We start from the raw sequence: 23,994 nt of genomic DNA, 5'->3' as shown, positions 1-23,994 counted from the left end.
GGATCTCCACTCATCACATGCTGCCAATCAGAAAAGGACCCATTTACGCATACTCTGTGTTTTCTGCCAGCCAGCCAATCTTCTATCCATGCTTATATGTTACCCCCTACACCATGAGCTCCTACTTTGTGCAATAATCTTTTATGTGGCACCTTGTCAAATGCCTTCTGGACATTCAAGTACAGTACGTCAACGGGCTCCCTTTTATCCACAGCGCATGTTATTCCTTCAAAGAACTCCAATGAATTGGTTAAACATGATTTCTCTTTCACAAAACCATGCTGACTATTCCTGATTACCTTGAGTTTTTCTAAGTGGCCAGCTGTAGTGTTCTTAGTGATCGATTCTAACACCTTCCCCATGACAGACATCAAGCTAACTGACCTACAGTTACCTGTTTTCTGTCTCCCTCCTTCTTGAATAGAGGGGTTATATATGCTACTTTCCAGTCTGATGGAAGCTTTCCAGAATCTAATGAATTTTGAAAAATTAACACCAACACATCTACTACCTCATTAGCCGCCTCTTTTAAGACCCGAGGATGAAGCTCATCAGGATCTGGGACTTGTCAGCCCGCAGCTCCATTAGTTTGGCTACAATCCTTGGCGATTGTAATTTCACCAAATTCCTCTCTTCCTTCCACCTCCTGATTTACACCTATTACTGGAATGTTTTTTGTATCCTCTATAGTGAAGACAGAAGCAAACTATTTGTTCCTTTCATCCACCATTTCCTTATTATCTACTATTAACTCCACATTCTCACTCTCTAGAGGACCAACACTCACTTTACTTACTCTTTTCTTTTTTAAATACCTATAGAAACTCTTGCTATCTGTTTTTACATTTCTAGCTAGCTTCCTCTCGTATTTTAATTTTTTTCTCCTGATTAGCCTTTTAGTCATTCTGTGCCGTTCTTTATATTCTGACCAATTATCTGACCTGCCACTCATCTTTGTGCAAGTTTACCTTTACCTTAAGTTTGATGTTTTCCTTAACTTCTATAGTTAACTACGGATGATGTGTCGTCCCTTAGAATTTTTCTTCATAGTAGGAATGTACTTATCCTGAGTATTCTGAAATATCCCCTGAAATGTCTGCACTGCTTCTCTATTGATCTATCTCCTAGCCTCGTAACTCAGTTCACTTCAGCCAGCTCAGCTTTCATGCCCACATAATTGCCCTTATTTAAGTTTCAAACAATAGTCTTGGACCCACTTTTCTCTCTTTCAAACTGGATGCAAAATTCAATCATATTATGGTTGCTGCTATCTAGAGGTGCCCTTACTCTGAGGTCATTAATTAATCCTGTCACATTACACAATACCAAGTCTAATATAACCTGCTCTCTGGTTGGTTCCAGAACATGCTGCTCTAAGAAACTATCTTGAAAGCATTGTATGAACTCAAGAGGTGAGGGGATAGTGACTGCCCTTGACATCAAGGCAGCATTTGACCAAGTATGGCATCAATGAGTCCGAGCAAAACTGAAGTCAATGGGAATCGGGGCAAAAACTCTCTGCTGGTTGGAGTCATACCTAGCGCAAAGGAAGATGGTTGTGGTTGTTGGAGGTCAATCATCTCAGCTCCAGGACATCACCGCAGCAGTTCCTCAGGGTAGTGTCCCAGGCCCAAACATCTTCAGCTGCTTCATCAATGACCTTCCTTCAATCATAAGGTCAGAAGTGGGGATGTTCGCTGATGATTACACAATGTTCAGCACCATTCGCGACTCCTCAGATACTGAAGCTGTCCATGTAGAAATGCAGCAAAACCTGGACAATATCCAGGCTTGGGCTGATAAGTGGCAAGTAACATTTGCACCACACAAGTGCCAGACAATGACCATCTCCAACAAGAGAGAATCTAACCATCTCCCCTTGATATTCAGTGGCATTACGATCGCTGAATCCCCCACTATCAACATCCTAGGGGTTACCATTGACCAGAAACTGAACTGGAGTGGCCATATAATTACTGTGGCTATGAGAGCAGGTCTGCTCTCAGCAGGCCTGTCCACCATCTACAATTCGATAATGTGCCACATAAAAGGTTATTGCACAAAATAAAAGCTCAGGGTATTGGGGGTAATGTGTTGGCATGGATTAAGCATTGGCTAACACACAGAAGGCAGAGAGTCAGGATTTATGGGTCTTTTTCAGGTTGGAAAGCCGTAACTAGTGGGGTGCCACAAGGATCAGTCCTTGGGCCTCAACTATTTACTATCTATATTAATGACTTGGAGGAAGGGACAGAATGTAGTGTATGCAAATTTGCTGACGATACAAAAATAGGTGGGAAGGCATGTTGTGATGAGGACAAAAAGAATTTTGCAAAGGGATATAGATAGGTTAAGTGAGTGGGCAAAAACTTGAGATGGAGTTCAATCTGGGAAAGTGTGAGGTCATCCACTTTGGTAGGAAGCATAAAAAGGCAGATTATTATTCAGATGGAGAAAGACTACAAAATACTGCAGTACTGAGGGATCTGGATGTTCTTGTACATGAAACACAAAAAGTTAGCATGCAGGTGCAGCGAGGAATTAGGAAGGCAAATGGAATTTTGGCCTTTATTGCCAGGGGGTTAGAGTTTAAAAATAGGGGAGTCTTGTTACAACTGTACAGGGTGTTGGAGAGGTCATACCTGGAGCACTGCGTTCAGTTTTGGTCCCCGTATTTATGGAAGGATGTACTAGCATTGGAGGCAGTTCAGAACAGCTTCACTAGGCTGATTCCTGGGATGAAGGGCTTGTCTTATCAAGAACAGCTAAACAGGTTAGGCCTTTATTCATTGGAGTTTAGAAGAATGAGAGGTGATCTTATTGAAACATATAAGATTCTTCGGGGGCTTGACAGAGTAGATGTTGAGAATATGTTTCCACTGGTGGGGGAATCTCGAACTAGGGGACATTCTTTTGGGCCTCCTTATCTCGAGAGACAATGGATACGCGCCTGGAGGTGGTCAGTGGTTTGTGAAGCAGCGCCTGGAGTGGCTATAAAGGCCAATTCTAGAGTGACAGGCTCTTCCACAGGTGCTGCAGAGAAATTTGTTTGTCGGGGCTGTTGCACAGTTGGCTCTCCCCTTGCGCCTCTGTCTTTTTTCCTGCCAACTACTAAGTCTCTTCGACTCGCCACATTTTAGCCCTGTCTTTATGGCTGCCCGCCAGATCTGGCGAACGCTGGCAACTGAGTCCCACGACTTGTGATCAATGTCACAGGATTTCATGTCGCGTTTGCAGACGTCTTTATAGCGGAGACATGGACGGCCGGTGGGTCTGATACCAGTGGCGAGCTCGCTGGACAATGTGTCTTTGGGGATCCTGCCATCTTCCATGCGGCTCACATGGCCAAGCCATCTCAAGCGCCGCTGACTCAGTAGTGTGTACAAGCTGGGGATGTTGGCCGCTTCGAGGACTTCTGTATTGGAGATACGGTCCTGCCACCTGATGCCAACTATTCTCCGGAGGCAGCGAAGATGGAATGAATTGAGACGTCGCTCTTGGCTGGCATACGTTGTCCAGGCCTCGCTGCCATAGAGCAAGGTACGGAGGACACAGGCCTGATACACTCGGACTTTTGTGTTCCGTGTCAGTGCGCCATTTTCCCACACTCTCTTGGCCAGTCTGGACATAGCAGTGGAAGCCTTACCCATGCGCTTGTTGATTTCTGCATCTAGAGACAGGTTACTGGTGATAGTTGAGCCTAGGTAGGTGAACTCTTGAACCACTTCCAGAGCGTGGTCGCCAATATTGATGGATGGAGCATTTCTGACGTCCTGCCCCATGATGTTTGTTTTCTTGAGGCTGATGGTTAGGCCAAATTCATTGCAGGTAGCCGCAAACCTGTCGATGAGACTCTGCAGGCACTCTTCAGTGTGAGATGTTAAAGCAGCATCGTCAGCAAAGAGGAGTTCCCTGATGAGGACTTTCCGTACTTTGGACTTCGCTCTTAGACGGGCAAGGTTGAACAACCTGCCCCCTGATCTTGTGTGGAGGAAAATTCCTTCTTCAGAGGACTTGAACGCATGTGAAAGCAGCAGGGAGAAGAAAATCCCAAAAAGTGTGGGTGCGAGAACACAGCCCTGTTTCACACCACTCAGGATAGGAAAGGGCTCTGATGAGGAGCCACCATGTTGAATTGTGCCTTTCATATTGTCATGGAATGAGGTGATGATACTTCGTAGCTTTGGTGGGCATCCAATCTTTTCTAGTAGTCTGAAAAGACCACGTCTACTGACGAGGTCAAAGGCTTTGGTGAGATCAATGAAAGCAATGTAGAGGGGCATCTGTTGTTCACGGCATTTCTCCTGTATCTGACGAAGGGAGAACAGCATGTCAACGGTCGATCTCTCTGCACGAAAGCCACACTGTGCCTCAGGGTAGACGCGCTTGGCCAGCTTCTGGAGCCTGTTCAGAGCGACTCAAGCAAAGACTTTCCCCACTATGCTGAGCAGGGAGATTCCACGGTAGTTGTTGCAGTCATTGCGGTCACCTTTGTTTTTATAGAGGGTGATGATATTGGCATCGCGCATGTCCTGGGGTACTGCTCCCTCGTCCCAGCACAGGCATAGCAGTTCATGTAGTGCTGAGAGTATAGCAGGCTTGGCACTCTTGATTATTTCAGGGGTAATGCTGTCCTTCCCAGGGGCTTTTCCGCTGGCTAGAGAATCAATGGCATCACTGAGTTCCGATTTGGTTGGCTGTATGTCCAGCTTATCCATGACTGGTAGAGGCTGGGCTGCATTGAGGGCAGTCTCAGTGACAGCATTCTCCCTGCATTCTAGGTAGTGCTCAACCCAGCGGTCCATTTGTTTGTGTTGGTCAGTGATTATGTCCCCTGATTTAGATTTGAGGGTTAGGGTTTGGGGTCACACATTTAAAACTGAGATGCGAAGGAATTTCTTCTCTCAGAGGGTGGTGAATCTCTGAAATTCTCTACCTCAGAGAGCTGTGGAGGCTAGGTCACTAAATGTATTTAAGGAGGAGGTAGATAGATTTTTGAAATCTCAGGGAGTCGAGGGTTATGCGGAGCAGGCCCGAAATAGGAGTTGAGGCCTGGGACAGATCAGCCATGATCTTATTGAATGGCGGGGCAGGCTTGAGGGGCTGAATGGCCTACTCCTGCTGCTATTTCTTATGTTCTAATGTACAAGGCACAGGTCAGGAGTGTGATGAAATACTCTCCACTTGCCTGGATGGGTGCAGCTCCAACAACACTCAAGAAGCTTGACATGATTCAGGACAAAGCAGCCTGCTTGACTGGCACCCCATTCACAAACATTCACTCCCTCCGCCACCGACGTACAGTGGCAGCAGTGTGTACCATCTACAAGATGTACTGCTGCAACGCACCAAGGCTCCTTAGGCAGCACCTTCCAAACCTGCGACCTCTATCAACTAGAAGGACAAGGGCAGAAAATGCATGGGGATACCACCACTTGTATGTTCACCTCCAAGTCACACACTATCCTGATTTGGAACTATATCGCCGTTCCTTCACTGTCGCTGGGTCAAAATCCTGGAACTCCCTTCCCAATAGCACTGTGGGTGTACCTACCCCACATGGATTGCAGCGGTTCAAGAAGGCAGCTCACCACCACCTTCTCAAGGGCAATTAGGGATGGCAGTAAATGCTGGCCTGGCCAGCGACGCCCACATCCCATGAATGAATAAAAAATTGAACTCCTCATCCAGGCTCCTATTGCCAATCGAATTTATCCAGTTTATATGTAGATTAAAATCACCCTTGATTATTGCCATCCCTTTATCACAAGCACCCAATATTTCTTATTGTATACATCAGCCGACATTGTGGTTACTGTTAAGGGGGCCTGTAGACCACTCCCACTAGTGACTTCTTTCCCCTACTATTCCTCGTCTCCACCCAAACCAATTCTACATCCTGATCTCCTGAACCAAGTTCATCTCTAAGTATTGCACCAATGCCATCCTTGATTAACAGTGCTACCCCTCCACCTTTACCTAGCTTCCTATTCTTCTTGAATGTCATATACTCCTCAATATTCAGGACCCAATCTTGTAATCCTGCAGCCACAACTCCGTAATGGCTAACAGATCATGTTTATTTACTTCAATGTGCGCTATCAGTTCATCTAGTTTGTCATGAATGCTACGTGCATTCAGATACAGAGCCTTTAGTTTTGTCTTTTTGTTATCTTTGTAACATCTAGTCTTGACTGTTGGTGTGTTCTTACGTTTTTTTCTCTCTGTCCCTACCTGCCATTCTCTGACCTTCATTTCCCATATTACTATTCTGATTTCCTGCCTTGACTCTACCCCTTGATTTGCTACACCTACCCAGGCTTGATCCCTTGGAGAGTAAAAATGCTCACAATACACCAGATGTGGTCTCAACAAAGCCCTGTCTGTACAATTGTAGTGAGACTTCTTTATTCATGTATTCCAAACCCCTGGCAATAAAGGCCAACATGCCATTTGCCTTCCTAATTGTATGCTGTACCTGCATGCCCGAGGCTGGGTGCATACTCAGAGTGGGAGGAACTTCATGTTTGAAAGCTGGCTGAGATATACATATCCATACGATCCGGGGTATCACCCCGGTTTCACCCCATGCGGGGTGAAAAACATGGCAAGAGGTGGTAAATTGAATTAATATCAGCTGCACTGTCCAGAGGACATAGAATCATGAAATAATTACGGCACAGAAGAAGGCCAATCAGCCTGCCATGTCTCTGCCAGCTCTCTGCAAGAGTACCTCATCTAAGCCCATTCCCCCACCTTCTCCCTGTAGCCCTGTAATTTTTTTCTATTCCGATAATTGTTCAATTTTCTTTTGAAGGTCTTGATTGAATCTACCTCCACCACATTCTCAGACGGTGCATACCAGATCCTAACCACTCACTGCGTAAAAACGTTTTTTCTCATGTCGCGTTGCTTCTTTTGCCAGTCACTTTCAATCAGTGTTCTCTGGTGCTGAATCCTTCTGCCATTGGGAGCAGTTTTTCCCTATCTACTGTGTCCGAACCCCTCATGATTTTGAACAGCTCCATCAAATCTCCTCTTAACCTTTTCTCCAGGCAGAACATCCCACGCTTCTCCAACCGATCCTCATCCCCGAACCATTCTCGTGAATCTTTTCTGCACCCTCCCTAATGCTTTTACATCCTTCATAAAGTGTGGTGCCCAGACCCGGACACAAATCCTGTTGAGGCCAAACCAGTGTTTTATAAAGGTTTATCATAACTTCCTTGCCCTTGCACTCTATGCCCTTATATATAAAGCCCAGGATCCCGAATGCTTTATTAACAGCTTTCTCAACCTGCCCTGCAACTTTCAATGATTTGTGCACATATACCCCACAGCCCTCTGCTCCTGTACCCCCTTTAGAATTCTACCCTTTAAACTTATATTACCTCCTTGTCTGCCTACCAAATGAATTACTTCACATTTTTCTGCATTAAATTTCATCTGCCACTTTTCCGCCCTTTCCACCTGCCTCTTATGGCCTCTTGAAGTTTATCACAATCCTCTTCACATTTCACAATACTTCCAAGTTTTGTGTCAGCTGCAAATTTTGAAATTGTACCCTGTACACCCAAGTTTCGATCATTAATATACATAAAGAAAAGCAGTAGTTCTAACACCAACCCCTGGGAAACTCCACTATATACCTTCCTCCAGTCCAAAAAACAACCGTTCACACCTGCATTTCCTATCACTCAGCCAATTTTGCATCCTTGGCTGCAGTGCTGCAAAAAATTCAACAACCTGCAATTCAACGCATATTTTATGCTGTAAACCAACTGAGTATTATGAGCTCTTCCCATCTGTTCTTTTACTTTCCACCTTCCCATGGGGATTTCACTGAGCAGAAGCACCAATTTAGGTGGTTGCGTATAACAGGCATGCACAGCAGGCATTCGTTTCAGAGACATCACACATGTTGTACAATAAATGATGGTGGCATACTATTTATAACGTTTCCAACTGTTCTATCCATTTGTGAGACTGGGGAAATGAATGTGTAGTGAAGAAGTATGGTCCGACTAGTAAATATGTTGGGTGGGCATGCAAATGGTGGAGATTAAAATTTATCAGGAATGCACTGGAAATGGTATCCTTGGAATCTGTGGAAAGGTGCCTTGTGTTAAGCTGTGCTAAGCAGCTCTTTCAGTTACCAAAGTTACTTGTATTGCATACATCACTGGTTCCTCAGCCTCATTCTCCAGCAGTTCTTCTGAAGCCTCTTGTGGCAACTGGTCCATACAGATGCCTATTTTAATCGCCATATCATGAAGAATGCAGCACCATGGTCCAGGAAGCATTGGCTGGGTTGTATTGTAAGATATGTTGTAGTATGCCCCCTTAACTGTCAAGGAACTGAAAGCTCTTCTCCAGCATTCATCCGGTGAGGACATGCCTTATTGTGTCTCTGCTAGCCTGGTGGGTGGGGAAGTTACTATGGTCATAAGCACAGGTAGCAGTTTTAATCATCACTACCACCATTGATTTTTCTCAGGTCCTGTTTCTAAAATTGTGCCACAGTATAAATGGAGAAAGTTCAACATGGGGAATTCACTCCACCAAGTAAAACCTGGAAGTATTTTTGGAAAACCACCTAACAATGTTTTCTACAGTAATTTCATGATCAGTTTCACAGTCTTTCACACATTTTGCTCTGTCCATATTGTCTGCTGACACACACATTGTTCCCCAGACAAGTATTTCTTCCTCCTTTATGGTGCAGGGGCAGTGGCTATCACAAAACATTCTTTTAAATTATGAAGGCAGAAATCCTCCCTTCTCTGCAATTATAACCTCTACCCTGAGAAAAAGTAAAATGTTCCTATTTATAAATGTTGATAAATTTAGATATTTTGTTTATGAATGACATTGGTGATGTCCTGACGATACGAAGACTTTTCTGGAGCATCAGTCAAACACCTAATTTAATCAGCAGAAATATAGGCTGGAATTTAATGCACCCCCGCCCCTGTGCCCAGAGGGAGCTAGGAGGTGGGGGTGGTGGGGGGGGGGGGGTGCAAAATCGGGCATAATTTATCAGTGGCGGGGTAAGTGGCAAACAGCCCGCTGGCCCCAGGCCAATTGAGGCCTTTAAGTGATCAATTAATTGCCACTTAAGGGTCTCTTCCCACTGTCACTGGCATTTCACCAGCAGCAGACGGGCACTTCAGCACCTGAGGAGACTGCCTAATAATACATAGCGGCCTCCTTGCAGGCTGGGGTGGAGACCCTCCTGATCGGGTACCCTGTGCTCCACGGAGGCCCCCCCCCAACCCTCAGCAGCATGGGTCATCCACCCCATCCCGCTAAAACAAACCCCCCGCCCTGGTGGCACTGCTGGGACTGAAGAGCTGCCGGCCCTCTGATTGGGCAGCAGCTCTTGGAGGGCGTCTTCTTGCCTCAGAGAGGCGGAAGCCCCATCTGAAGCCAGTTAAGGGTCTGAGCCATGCAAAATAGGGTGGCTTCTAGGCCTGTCAGAGGCGGGCTTGCCCTTGGCTTTCTAGCTGGTGGGCGGGGCCACCGCCTCACCGTTAAATTCCAGCTATAATGTACGACCTGAAAGTAAGTTCTGTTACCAACACTGTCAAAAATCTGTCAAAGGTCAAACAGTTCAAAAAGGGAATTTAAAAAATGTGTTATTTGAACAACCATCATCAGAAGCTTGGATGAGTTATTGAATATGAGAGGACTGAACGAAAGCAGGCAAATCTGAAGCATTCTACATTAACTATGGTATTAACTAATTCAACTCCCGGGATTGTTGAAAACAATACTTTCAGACCCAAACATGGGTTAGTCAGTTGTAATCATTGGAATTTTGAAAGGGATGCTGATGGAAAGCTTCAGTGAAAATGATAGTAAGTTAGGTGGAATTTGATAGTTGACTAAAATAATAAAGATGATCCTGAATATAATCATTATGAAACTGACTTTTAATGTCTGGTCTGATTTCAATTCTGCCACATTTAATAAAGTAAACCATTTGTGATTCACTGTTAATGTAACAGCTGACACCTTTGCATGCAAGAAATGTATTTAATTGTTAAATATTGATAGTAATCATTGTATGATGTTTTGTCTAGCTCTTACATTCATTACAGTTGTCTCCTGTGTTCTACTCAAATCTTTTATTTGTTTTGACTATCTGTCAGCCTGCACTGATTTCTCTGAGCTATCTGTCCATCTTAAGCAGTGTGTCATCCGCTTCTAGTATGCAATCGTTCTAACTCTTTACCAGTTATCTTTCTTATTTTTTTCATTTTTTCCACTCTCTCTTCAGGCACTTACTTGCTTCATCCCAGAATGTATTTCTTCCCCACTTGAGTTACTTTCTTATGTTTTTTTTCTCATTTTGCCTTTTTAGAAATCTGACCTTTTCCACCTCTGTATTCTTCCTTTTTCCAACAGTTTTTTTTCAGTTCCTAACTTGTGTCAGCTTCTAATGTACAAATATTGCCAAAGAAATATGTTCCACACTTTGCATCTGTTAAATACTTAAACATAATGCAGAAATTGACCTTTAAAATGCTATTTATCTTAGTTACTATAACTGGGATCAATAAATTAAAAGACCTGTTGCTTAAAAAAGAAATCCCAAACTTGAAGATGCACCAAATTATAGCTGAACACGTGTTTCTGAGGTTAATTAGGGATACGTGTTACATTTATTTAAACTTTCTACATCCAACACCACTATGAAAAAACATCTGATCATTAGCACATAGCTATTTGTGGGGGTTTGTTGTGCACAAATTGGCTGCTGTATTTCCTGCATTACAACAGCGACTACTGTTCAAATGTACTTAATGGCTGTCCATCTCTTTGTTTTTTTTTTACTCATTTATGGGATGTGGGCGTCACTGGCCAGGCCAACCTTTATTGCCCATCCCTAATTGCCCTTGAGAAGGAGGTGGTGAGCTGCCTTCTTGAACCGCTGCAGTCCATGTGAGGTTGGTACACCCGCAGTGCTGTTAGGAAGGGAGCTCCAAGATTTTGACCCAGCGACAGTGAAGGAACGGTGATATAGTTCCAAGTCAGAATGGTGTGTGACTTGGAGGGGAACTTGCGGGTGGTGGTGTTCCCATGCATTTGCTGCCCTTGTCCTTCTAGTTGGTAGAGGTTGTGCGTTTGGAAGGTGCTGGGTTTGGGACGTCCTGAAGTCATGAAAGGCACTATATAAATGTAAGTCGTTTTAGAAAAAGGGACATCTACTCAGAAACTAAAAACTGATTTTGCTTAATAGTTTAATTTATTTTATGAATAACTGCCAGCCTTCCAATGCAATGCAATTGTTTCGATGCAATCCTTAGTCAGCATTTCACATGGGATTTCTAGAAATCATAATGTTTGCAACAAGCTAAGTTGTATATTTAAGTAATAAAACATTTATAGATTACTTTAACGTTTGTGCCTCACCATTATCTCGGTTAAATTACCCTGATGAAAAGGCTTTCAGTTCATCTATCACCACTTCTTTAAAATAATAATGGATTGAGAGGATTAGGTATTATGTTCTGTCTAGACGTCAGGCAAAAGTAGCATGTCTTTGAAAAAAGTATTTAATCATTTAAACAAAGGGCTGGTTTGGAAAATGTCAAATTCTATATTGGCACTTCTCAGCTGTGGCGTTCAGTAACCTGATTTTTTTCCACCCTTCTTGTGCCTCCAGGTGTTTTTCCGAGAGAAACAATAGTATATTGTTGTAGAAATTAAAGATATCACTTACAAGATTTTGCATTTTTTTTAAGCAGACTGTTCGGGGTCAAGCCAAGTGCTAAGCAGGCTCCTGTCACAACAACTGAAAACATGAAGAACTCCACAGTCATTTCCAATCCTCATGCCACTATGAACCAACAGAGCAGCCTGGATTCTCCTCCATCATGTTTAGGCAGTGGAGGCAGCAGCCCACTCTATAATAAGACTACAGACATGATACAATCTCCTCTGGCCTCCAGTCCAGCGTCAGTCCATTCCACAACTTCAAATGGTGCACCATGGGGTGCCAGTCTGAGCAGCTCCTCCACCATAAGTAAGGATGGTCCAGGTTATCAGTCAGTAAACAGTCTACACACCAGCTGTGAATCCATTGACATCTCCCTTAGCAGTGGAGGCGGTCACAGTCATCACAACTCAACCAGTGGTTTGATCCCTTCCTCCAAAGAAGATTCTCTTACTCCCTTTGTGAGGACTAGCAGCATTAAGACAGCTATGTCTGAGAGGTAGGAAACCAAGTGTGTATTATTTACTGAAATTTTTTTCGATTTGCACATTTCTATTTTTATAAGTGGTCTTATTCAATGGTCTTATTAATTAGACCTTGTCATTCATGACAACCCCAGGAATCCATATGGTGTTTGTAGGAATATGGAGCGCTTGATTTATTTGCCTGATGTGTCACTTTTTTTACATCTCCTGTCCATTTAGTGTGCCTCTAGTGTTGTCTTTTTTCGACTTCATTTTCTTCCCTAAAACACTACTGCTTTTATTCTCACATTTGTAAAATAAAATATCATCGTAACTTTATTGAGATCTAGGTTTAACTCCGCCTTCCTCATGCTTTGAAATGAGATTCTGACCTTTTACTGATAATTTTTGAATAGAATGAGGCTGTGATAACCCTAACTCATAACAGTGTTCCCTGAAAATCTCTGTCACTGAGAAAGTGAGAAGTAGTAGCATTCTTTGGGGGCAAATGGAATGGGCAGGACGTAAGACTTGGATGCACTTGAGATTAATAAGATGGGGAAACTTGAGCGTTCCTACAGTGTGAGAGCATCACAGTAGTGAAAGGGGAAACATGATGACTATGAACTGCTGTAAGTATTTTCTCAATGAATTTATCCCCAGGCTGAAAAGTTGTCTCTTGTTATTGTGTCATCCAGGAATACTTGCGCCCCATGTTAGGGAAGATGCTGCAATAGGAAGCCAAATTTAAACACTTGAGAATCAATTTTGAAATTTAAAGATAGACGGTAGTATCAATTCAATCTTTGGCAGGTACAACTTGATGGATACTTGCCTGAAGCACACATACTTCAGTGGTAAGCAGAGTTAGCCCAATTGTAGTGATATTGGGGTACAAATTTGTGTTGGAAGAAGAATCAGACAGAGTTTAAACCTGTTAGCTGATTCACTATTGCTCGTTTTGTGCCACTGTCCAAGACTGATCTGCACCCCATTATTTTGCACCTGTCAATTTTGAAATATACTCAACACTTTGAGGTGACCACTTCCGGGGCAGACTGAAATTATTGCATGTTCGAAAGTATACATTTCAAAATACAGATCATTCCTTAATTTTACTGTATAGTCAACCAACTGTGAGGCAACTATGGAGTGACCTCTCCATGGCGCATGCCTGGGCGAATGTATGGAGGTTGAGAGTTGCCCAATCGTCAAAACCCCCCTCTCGGCCTTTCTGGTGGGGTCCAAAGGAGTGCAGAGCATGACGTTTGGCACCGGTATGGCTGCAGGAACTGCCGGAAACATGCCAAAGATGACACATGACCGCCTACGGGGTTCCGCTCCGGATTTTCTGTTAGGGTTTACTCCCTTAGCCTTGGTCTCTCCCGAGACACCCACAAGGCAGTGGGGTTGTTAGGGCCCCTACACTGGTGTAGGATGATGCCGGTGGGAGGAGGGAGTGCGAGGGGGAGGGGAGGAGGAAAGGGGGTGGGAAGGGGGCTGTAGGGGGGGGTGCAGGGGAAGGGGGTGCAGGGCGAAGATGGTGCGAGGAGGGGGCTGGGAAGGGATTGTGAGGGGGGAGGGGGGTGCGGGGGGGGGGATGAGCTTAGAGAGTGGAGCTGGGAAGGGGAAGGGGGGAGTGGAAGGGGGGGAAAAGGGGGTGCAGGTAATAAGCCATTTCCTCAGTTCCCACCATCGACACCTGGAAATATCGTCCGCGTCCTTCGGGAGGTGAGCGACATCCTCAGGCGCCGGTACCAGCATTGCTGACAGTGCGCTGCAGATGCTCTCCGAGCCATCTCCCGCGGACGCTTTGAAGTTGCGGCCGAGGAGTCGTTCGTGGCTTTTTCGGGTGTTCGGGTCACCTTTTCGCAAGGCTTCCCTCGGGTCCCAAGTCAACCAACAGGCAATCATAATCTATATAACTAGAAGTCTTGCATCAAGTGCACATCCATGGTGATGCATCTCTGGAAGATATCACAACTCAAATGGTTCAGCATATATTGATCAAAAAAAATTCCCTCAATTGAATGCTACCTGTTAAGATGGGTGTATTAATTAGCTTAAATATCCAATTGACTGAATTCAAGCTAATAGTAAATCAATTGGGTACCCATAAGGCTAATTAATTAAATGGCACAATATTTTTAAAGCGCTCATGTACAATCCAGGAAGTATCACAAAACCAACACATTCTGTCACCAACCCTGTTGCTTATTGAGTTATTGGTTATTTGTAAACATTAAATTTTTAAGGAAATCATAAACCTACTGATCTTAAAAATCTCTGATATAGAACTTTTCCCTCGCACAGATCTGCCCCTTCCTCTGGGCCTGGGTCGAGATTTCTACTGGGCTCCCACTGCTTGGAGTGTTTAACTGAGCTTGCCTGCCAATATTTCCATAGCTCTGAGCATGTTGCATTACAACCTGTGACGATTGGGAGGCTGCCATGATATGTTTGCCAGGCCATTGAAATCCCAGCCAATATGCCTTTTGCTCCAGTACTGAAGACACCAGGCCTCCATGTGGTGGCAGTCCACTTGTCTTCTGCCCACTGCTGCTAGGCCCAGCTCTTTTCCCAGCCCACCACACAATGCTAGGCTTAGCTGGCTTCTGCCAGGCCACAGATATTTTCCCCAGTGCTATCAGGCACAAATGTTCCTGCTCCTACCTCTGGGTGCTGCCAAGCAGTTGGCCAACTTCCCACAGTTGCCAGGCCCAACATGTTCTGCCACCACCCCCTGGTTCTGTGAAGTCATCGTCTCTATATATGTGCCAATATTCTTTAATTAATTCAGAGTGCTCATTACGCTTAACAAGATCCATTTGACTTGAAATTTCTTTCCATGAATAACTTGTTTCTAAATTTGCTATATTCTCCCCATGATAAATTCTCACTGATTTTCAGATTTACTTTTCTGATCTGTTGCTTCGTTGGTCCTACATTGTAGGGTTTGCACTAGCAGAGAAAATGGACACCAAGCATGACCAGTTCAAGGAAGTGTTTATTTATGCCATTACATCATCACATCATTATGTCATGATATACAAATACATTACAGTGTTGAAATTGGAAATTTAAATGAACCAAATGTCTAATTTTACTGTTGAATATAGATGTATTTATTCTCAGATCTACTAACAGTAGTTTTTTCTCATTTTTTTTCTTTCCTAAGTGTTAATCTGCCTTTTCTTCTCTGTTTTTCCCTGTACTGCTTGATTCCAACCCATAGCCCTCTCTCTTCCCCTACTGCTAGTCCCAAATTCAACAGAAATACATTACCAAGGAAACAAGACAGGTAATGCTCATGAATCAGACAATTAATTGGGTCAAAAGAGGCCCTGTCTTCAAGGATCATCTGTGTTTATAATTAACCCCTTGGCAAAACTTGCTCCTAACTTTCTAAAATTATACTGTTCAGTGATAAGGTTATAATATCTTGAAATCTACTACCAATATTTTGGTATAATGCATTGTGTTTTGTTTGGGCAAAATGGTTTCCAAAATGGTATGTTAGTTTTTAAACAAACATTAAGTTCCATGATAGTTGAGGTGAAAGGACTGCAGTAACCTTTCTGTGAGAACGACTCTTGTGAATATAGTTTTGAGTAGAGCTCAAATATTTGATGGTGCTGTACACTTTTTAAATAAACTTACATCAAAGGTAGCATAGGTTGAAAGTATTGTACGAGAGCTTGCCTAATGGCTGAATAGGGTAAAAATACCAGGAAGGTTCCCGGTTCAGCTCCCATCTTCACTGAATTTGCCAAGCAAGGCAGCTTATTTGCTTCAGTGCTCTTGGGATAGAGATAAGGCAAAAACAACTAGAGTTTCTTCTTATCATTATCAAGTGACTCTTACTGGAACATTGACATCAGGTGAGAACAGGATTGGGATCGGTCTTGAAGCTGCCCCTACAGTTAGCCAGATTTCCAACACTCAGTGGGCTCATACTTGAAGACAGACCACTTAAGCAAGTACCAATGGCTACTGAACCCATGGAAACTTAGTTCAGCAGGAGTTGACGTATTCAAGTGAGAGGAATAAATGGGAGTGGGGTAGCAGAGGGAGATGGCAAAGGTGCTAATACAAATTGCCTTTGTTTTAAAATATGACATTTTAAAATCTGATCCTGGGTGGCCCAGTGCATGAATTGCAAAATGTTAGTATGCAGGTACAGCACGTAATAATGAAAGCCAATAGAATGTTATCGTTTATCGCGAGGGGAATTGAATACAAAAGTTGGGAGGTTATGCTTCAGCTATACAGGGCATTGGTGAGACAATATCTGGAGTATTGTGTACAGTACTGGTCTCCTTATTTAAGGAAGGATGTAAATGCGTTGGAGGCAGTACAGAGAAGGTTTACTAGACTAATACCTGAAATGGGCAGGCTGTCTTACGAGGAAAGATTGGACAGGCTAGGCTTGTATCCGCTGAAATTTAGAAGAGTAAGAGGTGACTTGATTGAAACATATAAGACCCTGAGGGGTCTTGACAGGGTGGATGTGGAAAGGATGTTTCCCCTTGTGGGAGAATCTAGAACTAGGGGTCACTTGAAAAATAAGGAGTCGCCCATTTAAGACAGAGATGAGGAGAAATTTTTTCTCACAGAGGGTCGTGAGTCTTTGGAATTCTCTTCCTCAAAAGGCAGTGGAAGCAGAATCTTTGAATAGTTTTAAGGCAGAGATAGATAGATTCTTGATAAGCAAAGGGGTGGAAGGTTATCGGGGGTAGGTGGAAATGTGGAGTAATCAGTTCAGCAATGAACTTATTGAATGGCGGAGCAGGCTCGAAAGGCCGAGTGGCCTACTCCTGCTCCTATGTTCGTATGATTGCTGCCAATAACATTGTGTCTGTATTTGCATGCTCGTGCCTGAAATATTCACCAAATATTAATTTTCCCAACGTTTTTAAAGTGGACATTTTTATTAAAAGAAATCTAAATATAAAATAAAAAATTGGCGTGCTCCATACAATGCTTCCCATTAATCATGTGGTTAATCTCAGGTGATCCTTGATACATGGTCCAATGGCTTTCAAGGCTTTGGTCAATATCATGTCACAGTGGTATGCTCGTGAGAAATTATATATATGTCTAAATTACTGGTGTTAATTGCCAAGGAAGTGTTCTGTTTCACAGGCAAAATAACCACTTTTATTTTAAAATGAAAACTTAGCAAAAATGCATATTTGTCTGGAAATGTTTGTGAATTATCCTGTGAATAAGTTGAAGGTTCAGGTCCTTTGTATACTCTAAATTTCTAAAAGCTCAGGGCATAGAAGGAAATATTTGCAACTTTTGAAGTTCGACAGAATATAAACTTAGTAGCTAAGGTTATCTTAAGACCAAAGAAGTTAAGTTTATTTTTCTTTTACATTTATTGGGGTTATCTGCACCAGTTTTGCGCCTCATCTCTTTCTATCTCACCTGACTCCACCACATGTCCTATATTATTCCTTTTCCCTTACCAAAATAAGGACATGCTCCAGGCCTATGCTATCGCTTCTTGATTATTGGTTGCTAGGAAGTGTACAAGAGCAACTTGGTGCATTTTTTTTTCTCCAACTCCTCACTTTCCCCTTTCACTAATGACCATCATTCTCCCCAAGGGATAAGGTGAGGTCTGGAACCTAGCATGCCATGTATTATGAGCATAAACTTTCACCCTACATCTCTGATGCTAAACATTTCTAAATTCTATTTGCCATTCTTATTGGCCAACTGAGTTGCTGTAGTTGGCTAATGCTTCAAAGAAAAATGGGACTCATTCAGTGTATATTTTTTTCTATTCATTCATGGGATATGGGAGTCGCTGGCCAGCATTTATTGCTCATCCCTAATTGCCCTAATACAGCGAACAACAGCGTAAAATTCCTGCATAATTTTTTTTTGTATTAACAATTCCCCCTCAAAGGGATAATATTTTCCATTGTTTTAAAGTTGTGAAGACATCTTTTTATAAAGGTACACAAATAAAAATATGTTTACTAGATACTTCTCAATTTTGGTGGTACCTGTTTCAGTTGCACTGTTTTAGAACAAACTTGTGTCCCTGCCTTATATTTCATGAAAAAAAGCAGTAAAACATTAATAATCAGGCACGGTAACTCGTTAAATGCAATTGGCCCAAATCTTTATATTTAACTGACAAAGGATCATTTCATTATTATCACAGAGACAGGTAATCTTGGAAGATTGACTGAGAAGCAGCATTCTCGGCATTATGTTTTTTGAAGTAATGTCTGAATTATCTATATATTTAATCACACTAGCATTCCCTTGTGGAGATTTTTTTGCCATGGCATGCCAACATTTATCTGCCTTATAAACTAATGTGTTGCCCAATTCTAAAACTATGTGGTGCTGGAAAATGGCTTTCTTCTGATTGTGGGTTTTGTTTTGATGCTGTTTTTTGTTCATTGTGGCTTACGCACGTGACCATAAAGTCAATTGATCTTTTACACTTAACATTTCAAGGTCCAAATGATTCAGGCATAAAATCAATAGAAGTATTGGTTTTTGAGTTTTGGATAAATCTATACTCTGAATTTACATACGTTGCTTAAAAAGAAAAAGATGCTGGTGCATGGATCTTCAAAAATAAGAGCATGGTTTCCTCGGTGCAAGCAGATGGGATTTCTTTGGTTGCTTAAGTTCTCTTTAAGTTCTGAATTTGGTCTTTGCACCTTTAATAACTGTTGTGACCAAGAACTCTTTGGTGAAGTGCTTTAAAAATGGTATGTGGTAGCTGATGAGTAATGGAAATATCAGAGCTACTAAAAAGAAAAATGAAACCTACAAGGCCGAACCGTGAACCCTAGCTGATGATCTCGGTCATTAAAAAACACCTTATCTTGATACTTGTTACTTCTGAATTGAAACTATACATTTCAAATATATTAAAATATTCCCTTAATTATAGAGGTGACCCTGTAGTGAAGTTTACATTGAACAGTCTCTCGATAATTAGATTAAAAATGTCAAAATTGGATTAAATAAATGTACATTGAGTGGTGTTTATATTTTTACTGCTGCATGACTAAATGTTAACATCGACTGCAAATCCAGTAACTTGTAACAACAAGCAAACGTGCTGATAATTGAATAGAACATTTGTTCTTTACAGTTTCTGTCAGTAACAACTAAAGATAATTTTATATGTTTCATTGCTAACCAAGAAAATATTTGGAATTTTTTTTCAATAGCAGTCTGTAGATGATTTCTCTGAGGCTATGGATTTTTAATTTGTGACCAATGACCGGTTCAGAATACAATATTTATGTTAGGTACACCACAGGTTTGCTAGTTTTCTTGCACAGTTTGCTATAAATATTTTTTAAAGTCAGACCTGATACTGAAGAAACTACCATTTTGTTTTCTAATATCACATAACAAATGTTATTAGCGAGGAAAGCAGTATTGCGTGTATGATAACAGTCAACAGTTTACATGCCCTCTTCATAATTTTTAAAATCTTGCTACCTGTTAACTTCCTACTAGTACTTTTCTTAGCTTTCTTCTCACTTTCCTACAGTGATCCGCAGCTTGATAGGAATACCTTGCCTAAGAAAGGATTCAGGTATTGGTACTTCCCTCATAGATAATTGCTTTTTGTGTCTCTGGCACTACACACCATGTATATGTTGCAGTGGTGGCATATTTCCATTTGTGCAAGTGTATTAATATCTTTATTTTATCATTTTGCTATTTGTGCAATCATGCAGTCTGGATTTTGGAATGTTTTTAAGCTGCCACGGCTTTTGGTCAACTCAATGTTTGTTTCGTGAGCGTGAATCAAAGTGCTTTTACAAACATGGCTGATAGCTGTAGGTCACATATCTTGATTCTTGTTTGCGTCAAGAGCTTTCTTTCCCTCACTTAACTCTTAGTTGCCAAAATTCCTTCCAGTTCGGTGGAGACAAAGGGTAAAACCATTTGTAAACAATTCTAGCTTTGGGTTCACAGAAGAATCAATGCATCATTCGTTTGACACAGAGGAGTATTTTGGAATGAGGCATCATTACATAGAAGAGCCAAGTGTCTGGTACAAAGAACACCAATGATTAAAGTAGTTTAAGTAGTTTGCAGAGGGAACCTTATAGACTTTCCAGTTTTCCCACTCAATCACCTTGAAAAGGAAGACTGAACGTGGCGATCTTCATTGCCTTTCAAACCCTTCAAGCACTGGCATTTAGTCAGCTCAGTAACAGAATGGGCCCAATTTTAACCCATTCAAAATCCACTCACTTGCACAAAGTTAAAATTGGTTCCAATATATCGGTGACCCAGATTGTATAGATCAGGAGTCCCAGATTCAAATAGTAGATTTGGCTGAATCATGTCTTCTGACTTCCCTCGGGTGGATTAATACAGATTTTGATTTAATGCAACACCACAAATCCTTTTATTGGCAGCCAACTGGGGCTACTGAAGGCAGTATTCTTGGAATTTGTCGTCTTTCCCGGCTTTTTGCCTCCATGTGGTGCTGTGCATTTGATCTATATAATGTGGGTCACTTATCCATTATGCTACTTAGCTGGCAAAATGCCAATGTTTGATGAGTTTGGAAGGACACTGCTCAGAAATAATTTTAAACTGAGCCTGCATTTCTGATGGAGATCATTGATTCGTAGAATCTTCAAGCCCAGAAGGAGGCATTGGGCCTGTTGTGCCTGTTTGAAAGAGTTGTCCAATTTAGTCCTCTACCCGAGCTTTCTCCCCACAACATTGCAAATGAGTCGTCTTCAAGTTCATAAGAGATAATGTACAAAACTCAGTTTGATATGGACAGTTGCAGTATTCGTCCCTATAGGCTTTCTTTTCCACTTCCTCCTCTCGAATTTCTGCATTTACCCATTCCTTCCTCAAGGTGTTGCTATCTGCTGCCTTTCCACCCATGAACACATAAGTGCTTGTTTGTTGTATTTAAGCCGAGGTAGTCAGTTTTGGGTTATTTGTTCATTGGAGGCCATGCATAATTCTGGCCTTAATTGAAGATCCACATCATGGTGTTTGATGGGGCAGCAAGCACCAGATAGTGAGGCTGGCATTTTGCCCTCCCTACCCAGGGGCACTGAAATTAATTGTAGTGTTCCAACTGCTTTTTGTTTTGTTTTGCTTGGTTCTCTGTGACATGAAGCATTCATTTACCCACTGGTCCAACATTCATTGTTTATTGATAAGTTAAAGATCTTTAATGTTTCTGTTATATGAGTGACAGTGAACCCTATACTTGCACAAAGTTGCATATTCAGTTATCAGATATGGCACGGGTAAAATAAAATAAAGCTATAGTTATATGAGGTAGAAATCATTGCCCTGATATTGATGGTGAGGGAGCGGGAATGAGGATGTACTGCCCAATTTAATGGCAGGGCCTAATTAACATTTTTAGATTCTATTTCCCAGTCGCAGCCAGCCAAATAGAGAGGCTGGCTAACTGGCTGTTGGGTGGGTAGGCCTGTGGTACTAGGCCGCAGCCAGGGAAGGGAGGGATTGTAGATGGATCTGGGGGGGGGGGGTGCGGGGGTGGACACCAGGGCTGCAGTGGTGGGGAGGGTGGGTTTGATGGGAGAGGTGGAGAAATTGTGGATTGGGATGGCCTTGTTGGGGGAGACACTGGGGAGATTGTGGGTTGGGATGTTCTTGAGGCCCCCAGAGAGATCGTGAGTCTGGGTGGACTTTGAGGGATGCAGGGAGAGGAGGAGCCCCAGAGGGATTGGTGATCAGAGCCAGTGGAGGGCCGGAGAGCTCGGTCAGGATTTGGAGAAGTAGATTAGGAGTTGGAGAGTTCACAGGGAGGTGTCTGACTGCAAGAGGGGTTCAGGGACCGGGGTGTGGGGCAAAGCACACCTGTTCCTCTTGGCCCACATTAAACAGGAAACAGAAGTAAAATCTGAGACATGGAGTCTCATTAAACTATTTAAATGAGGGACCTGTCTTCGGAGAGCAGATTAATCACCCCACCCCAACCGACGTCCATTAAAACCGGTTTAGGGCCAATTTCTCAATCTTAACATTTTTAATCCCCTCCTCTCCCTGCCTGTCCTAGGGGCTAAAACTATCTGCCGACCCACCCCACCACCACCCCCATGTCTCCATATGAAATGAGCTTATTGGTGCTTTCTGATAGTTATCTCCTTATATGTTTATATGCATATTTTAAAATAAGGGACCTTTAAAATTGCTACTTTCTTTGATACCGGCCCGTGCTTAAATATAAATGCAGGATTGTGATGTTGTTGTATTTAAAGGGCAATTTTATCGAATTTACTTCCAGACCAAGTCTATGTGAGGGACACCCTGATGTAATAATGGACCACAAGTTCCACAAATAAAAAGAGAAAATATGAATGCTTGGAATCTGAAATAAAACACAGTGATTTGACATAGGGTGCCGCCCAGAATGTCCACCTGCCTCTCTTTCAGATGCCGACTGACCCTCTACGTTTCCACCAGTTTACGTTTTAATTGTGGACCTTTTGTGGTAACAGTCTGTCATCTGGATGCAGCAATGACCATAAATCTAAAAGGACTCTTCCTGACGAAATGATTTTCTGTCAACATTTTACAATATGTTGGCTGGATTTTGTGGTTAGCAGTGAACGAATGACGCCAGCACTTGCCTGTAGACTTTCTATGGGCTTTTGCACTGGAAATTCCTGTCAGCCAACTATCCAAAAAAGCACATTCCCTTTACAGAGCATCTGGAACCTGTGTGAATAGGGCAAACAGCTGTATATCTCCTCAACCAATCAGATTGAAGAATCGCTAATGAGCAGCACAGGGTTTGAACCAGTAAGTGTCAACTAGAATATTGAATTCAATGTAAAATCAGATATAGAAAGTAAAATAAAGAGAGGGGAAGAAAGTAAAATAAAGAGAGGGGAAAGAAGATTCGATTAAGAGAGTGAAAGAGACAGAAAGAAAAGGTAACAATTTTTTTATATATAATTATTTCTTTAAATCGCCAATAATAATTAAAACCTGAAGGAATGAGACGCAGCACTTGTAGAAGTTAATTTTCAGTGCCTGAGAGGTTGTTTGACAGTAATTAAGACTTGTCACACCGTTAAAAGGGTACTTACACTGGAATGGACAAACACTAACTTTTACAGGCAAGTTAATCTGTATATATCAGGTAAGCACAGAAACTTCACACCATTCAATGTATTTCAATGATGAGTCTCTCCATGAGATTAAATTATTATGCAGCATTTGGAGGAGCAGGGCATCTCAACAACAGCTTCTTGATTTATGGATTTAGCTGCACGTGTGGTTGTTGAAGTTGCTGTCTGACTTACATGTTCATAATGGTACACGCTGTTAGCCTCACAGTCATTTTTACCGCAAAATCTGGCCCAATGTATTCTACATTGAGATGCACAGTGTTGTAAAAGAACTGTAGAATAATAAAATGATTTCACAACTTCAGCGGTGTTATGTGTCATGAAAGAACTTTGAAATGCAGCATGCTGACAGTCCCTCCATCACTTGAAATGAATGGATGCAGTCCAACAAACCCATTCATTTTAATACAGTGTAATTTGTTAAATTGCATATCTTATGCACGGGAGACACTGGACTGCATCATAGTACATTCTAATTTTAGTGACTGTTTTCATTTACGTATGCATGTTGCATGATTCAAAATCTGGAATATTTGTGTGTACACTGGATTATTACTTTGTACGGTTGTTACACAACTCAACATTTGTTAAAACAACAACTTGCATTTATATAGCACCTTTAACATTGTAAATTGTCCAAGATGCTTCACAGGAGTATTACCAGACAAAATTT

At 42.2% G+C, this 23,994-nt stretch overlaps 1 protein-coding gene across 13 annotated transcripts in view; it reads left to right on the top strand.

Annotated features, from left to right (window-relative positions):
- Positions 1–23,994, top strand: part of LOC137377146 (neuron navigator 2-like) — a 984,055-nt gene that overhangs the window by 844,868 nt on the left and 115,193 nt on the right. For 12 of the 13 annotated variants that reach the window (XM_068046509.1, XM_068046511.1, XM_068046508.1 and 9 more), the window contains one exon: positions 11,754–12,221. The exons of the other annotated variant lie outside the window; for it this stretch is intronic. In XM_068046509.1, coding sequence (XP_067902610.1) covers positions 11,754–12,221 — 468 coding nt within the window. The remainder of the gene's footprint in view (positions 1–11,753; positions 12,222–23,994) is intronic. 13 annotated transcript variants of the gene reach the window in all.

Source organism: Heterodontus francisci, chromosome 14 (assembly GCF_036365525.1).
Source record: "Heterodontus francisci isolate sHetFra1 chromosome 14, sHetFra1.hap1, whole genome shotgun sequence".
In the NCBI taxonomy this organism is placed as follows: Eukaryota; Metazoa; Chordata; class Chondrichthyes; order Heterodontiformes; family Heterodontidae; genus Heterodontus; species Heterodontus francisci.
The sequence above is the reverse complement of the archived record's forward strand: the minus strand, read 5'-3'. Positions and strand labels throughout refer to the sequence as shown.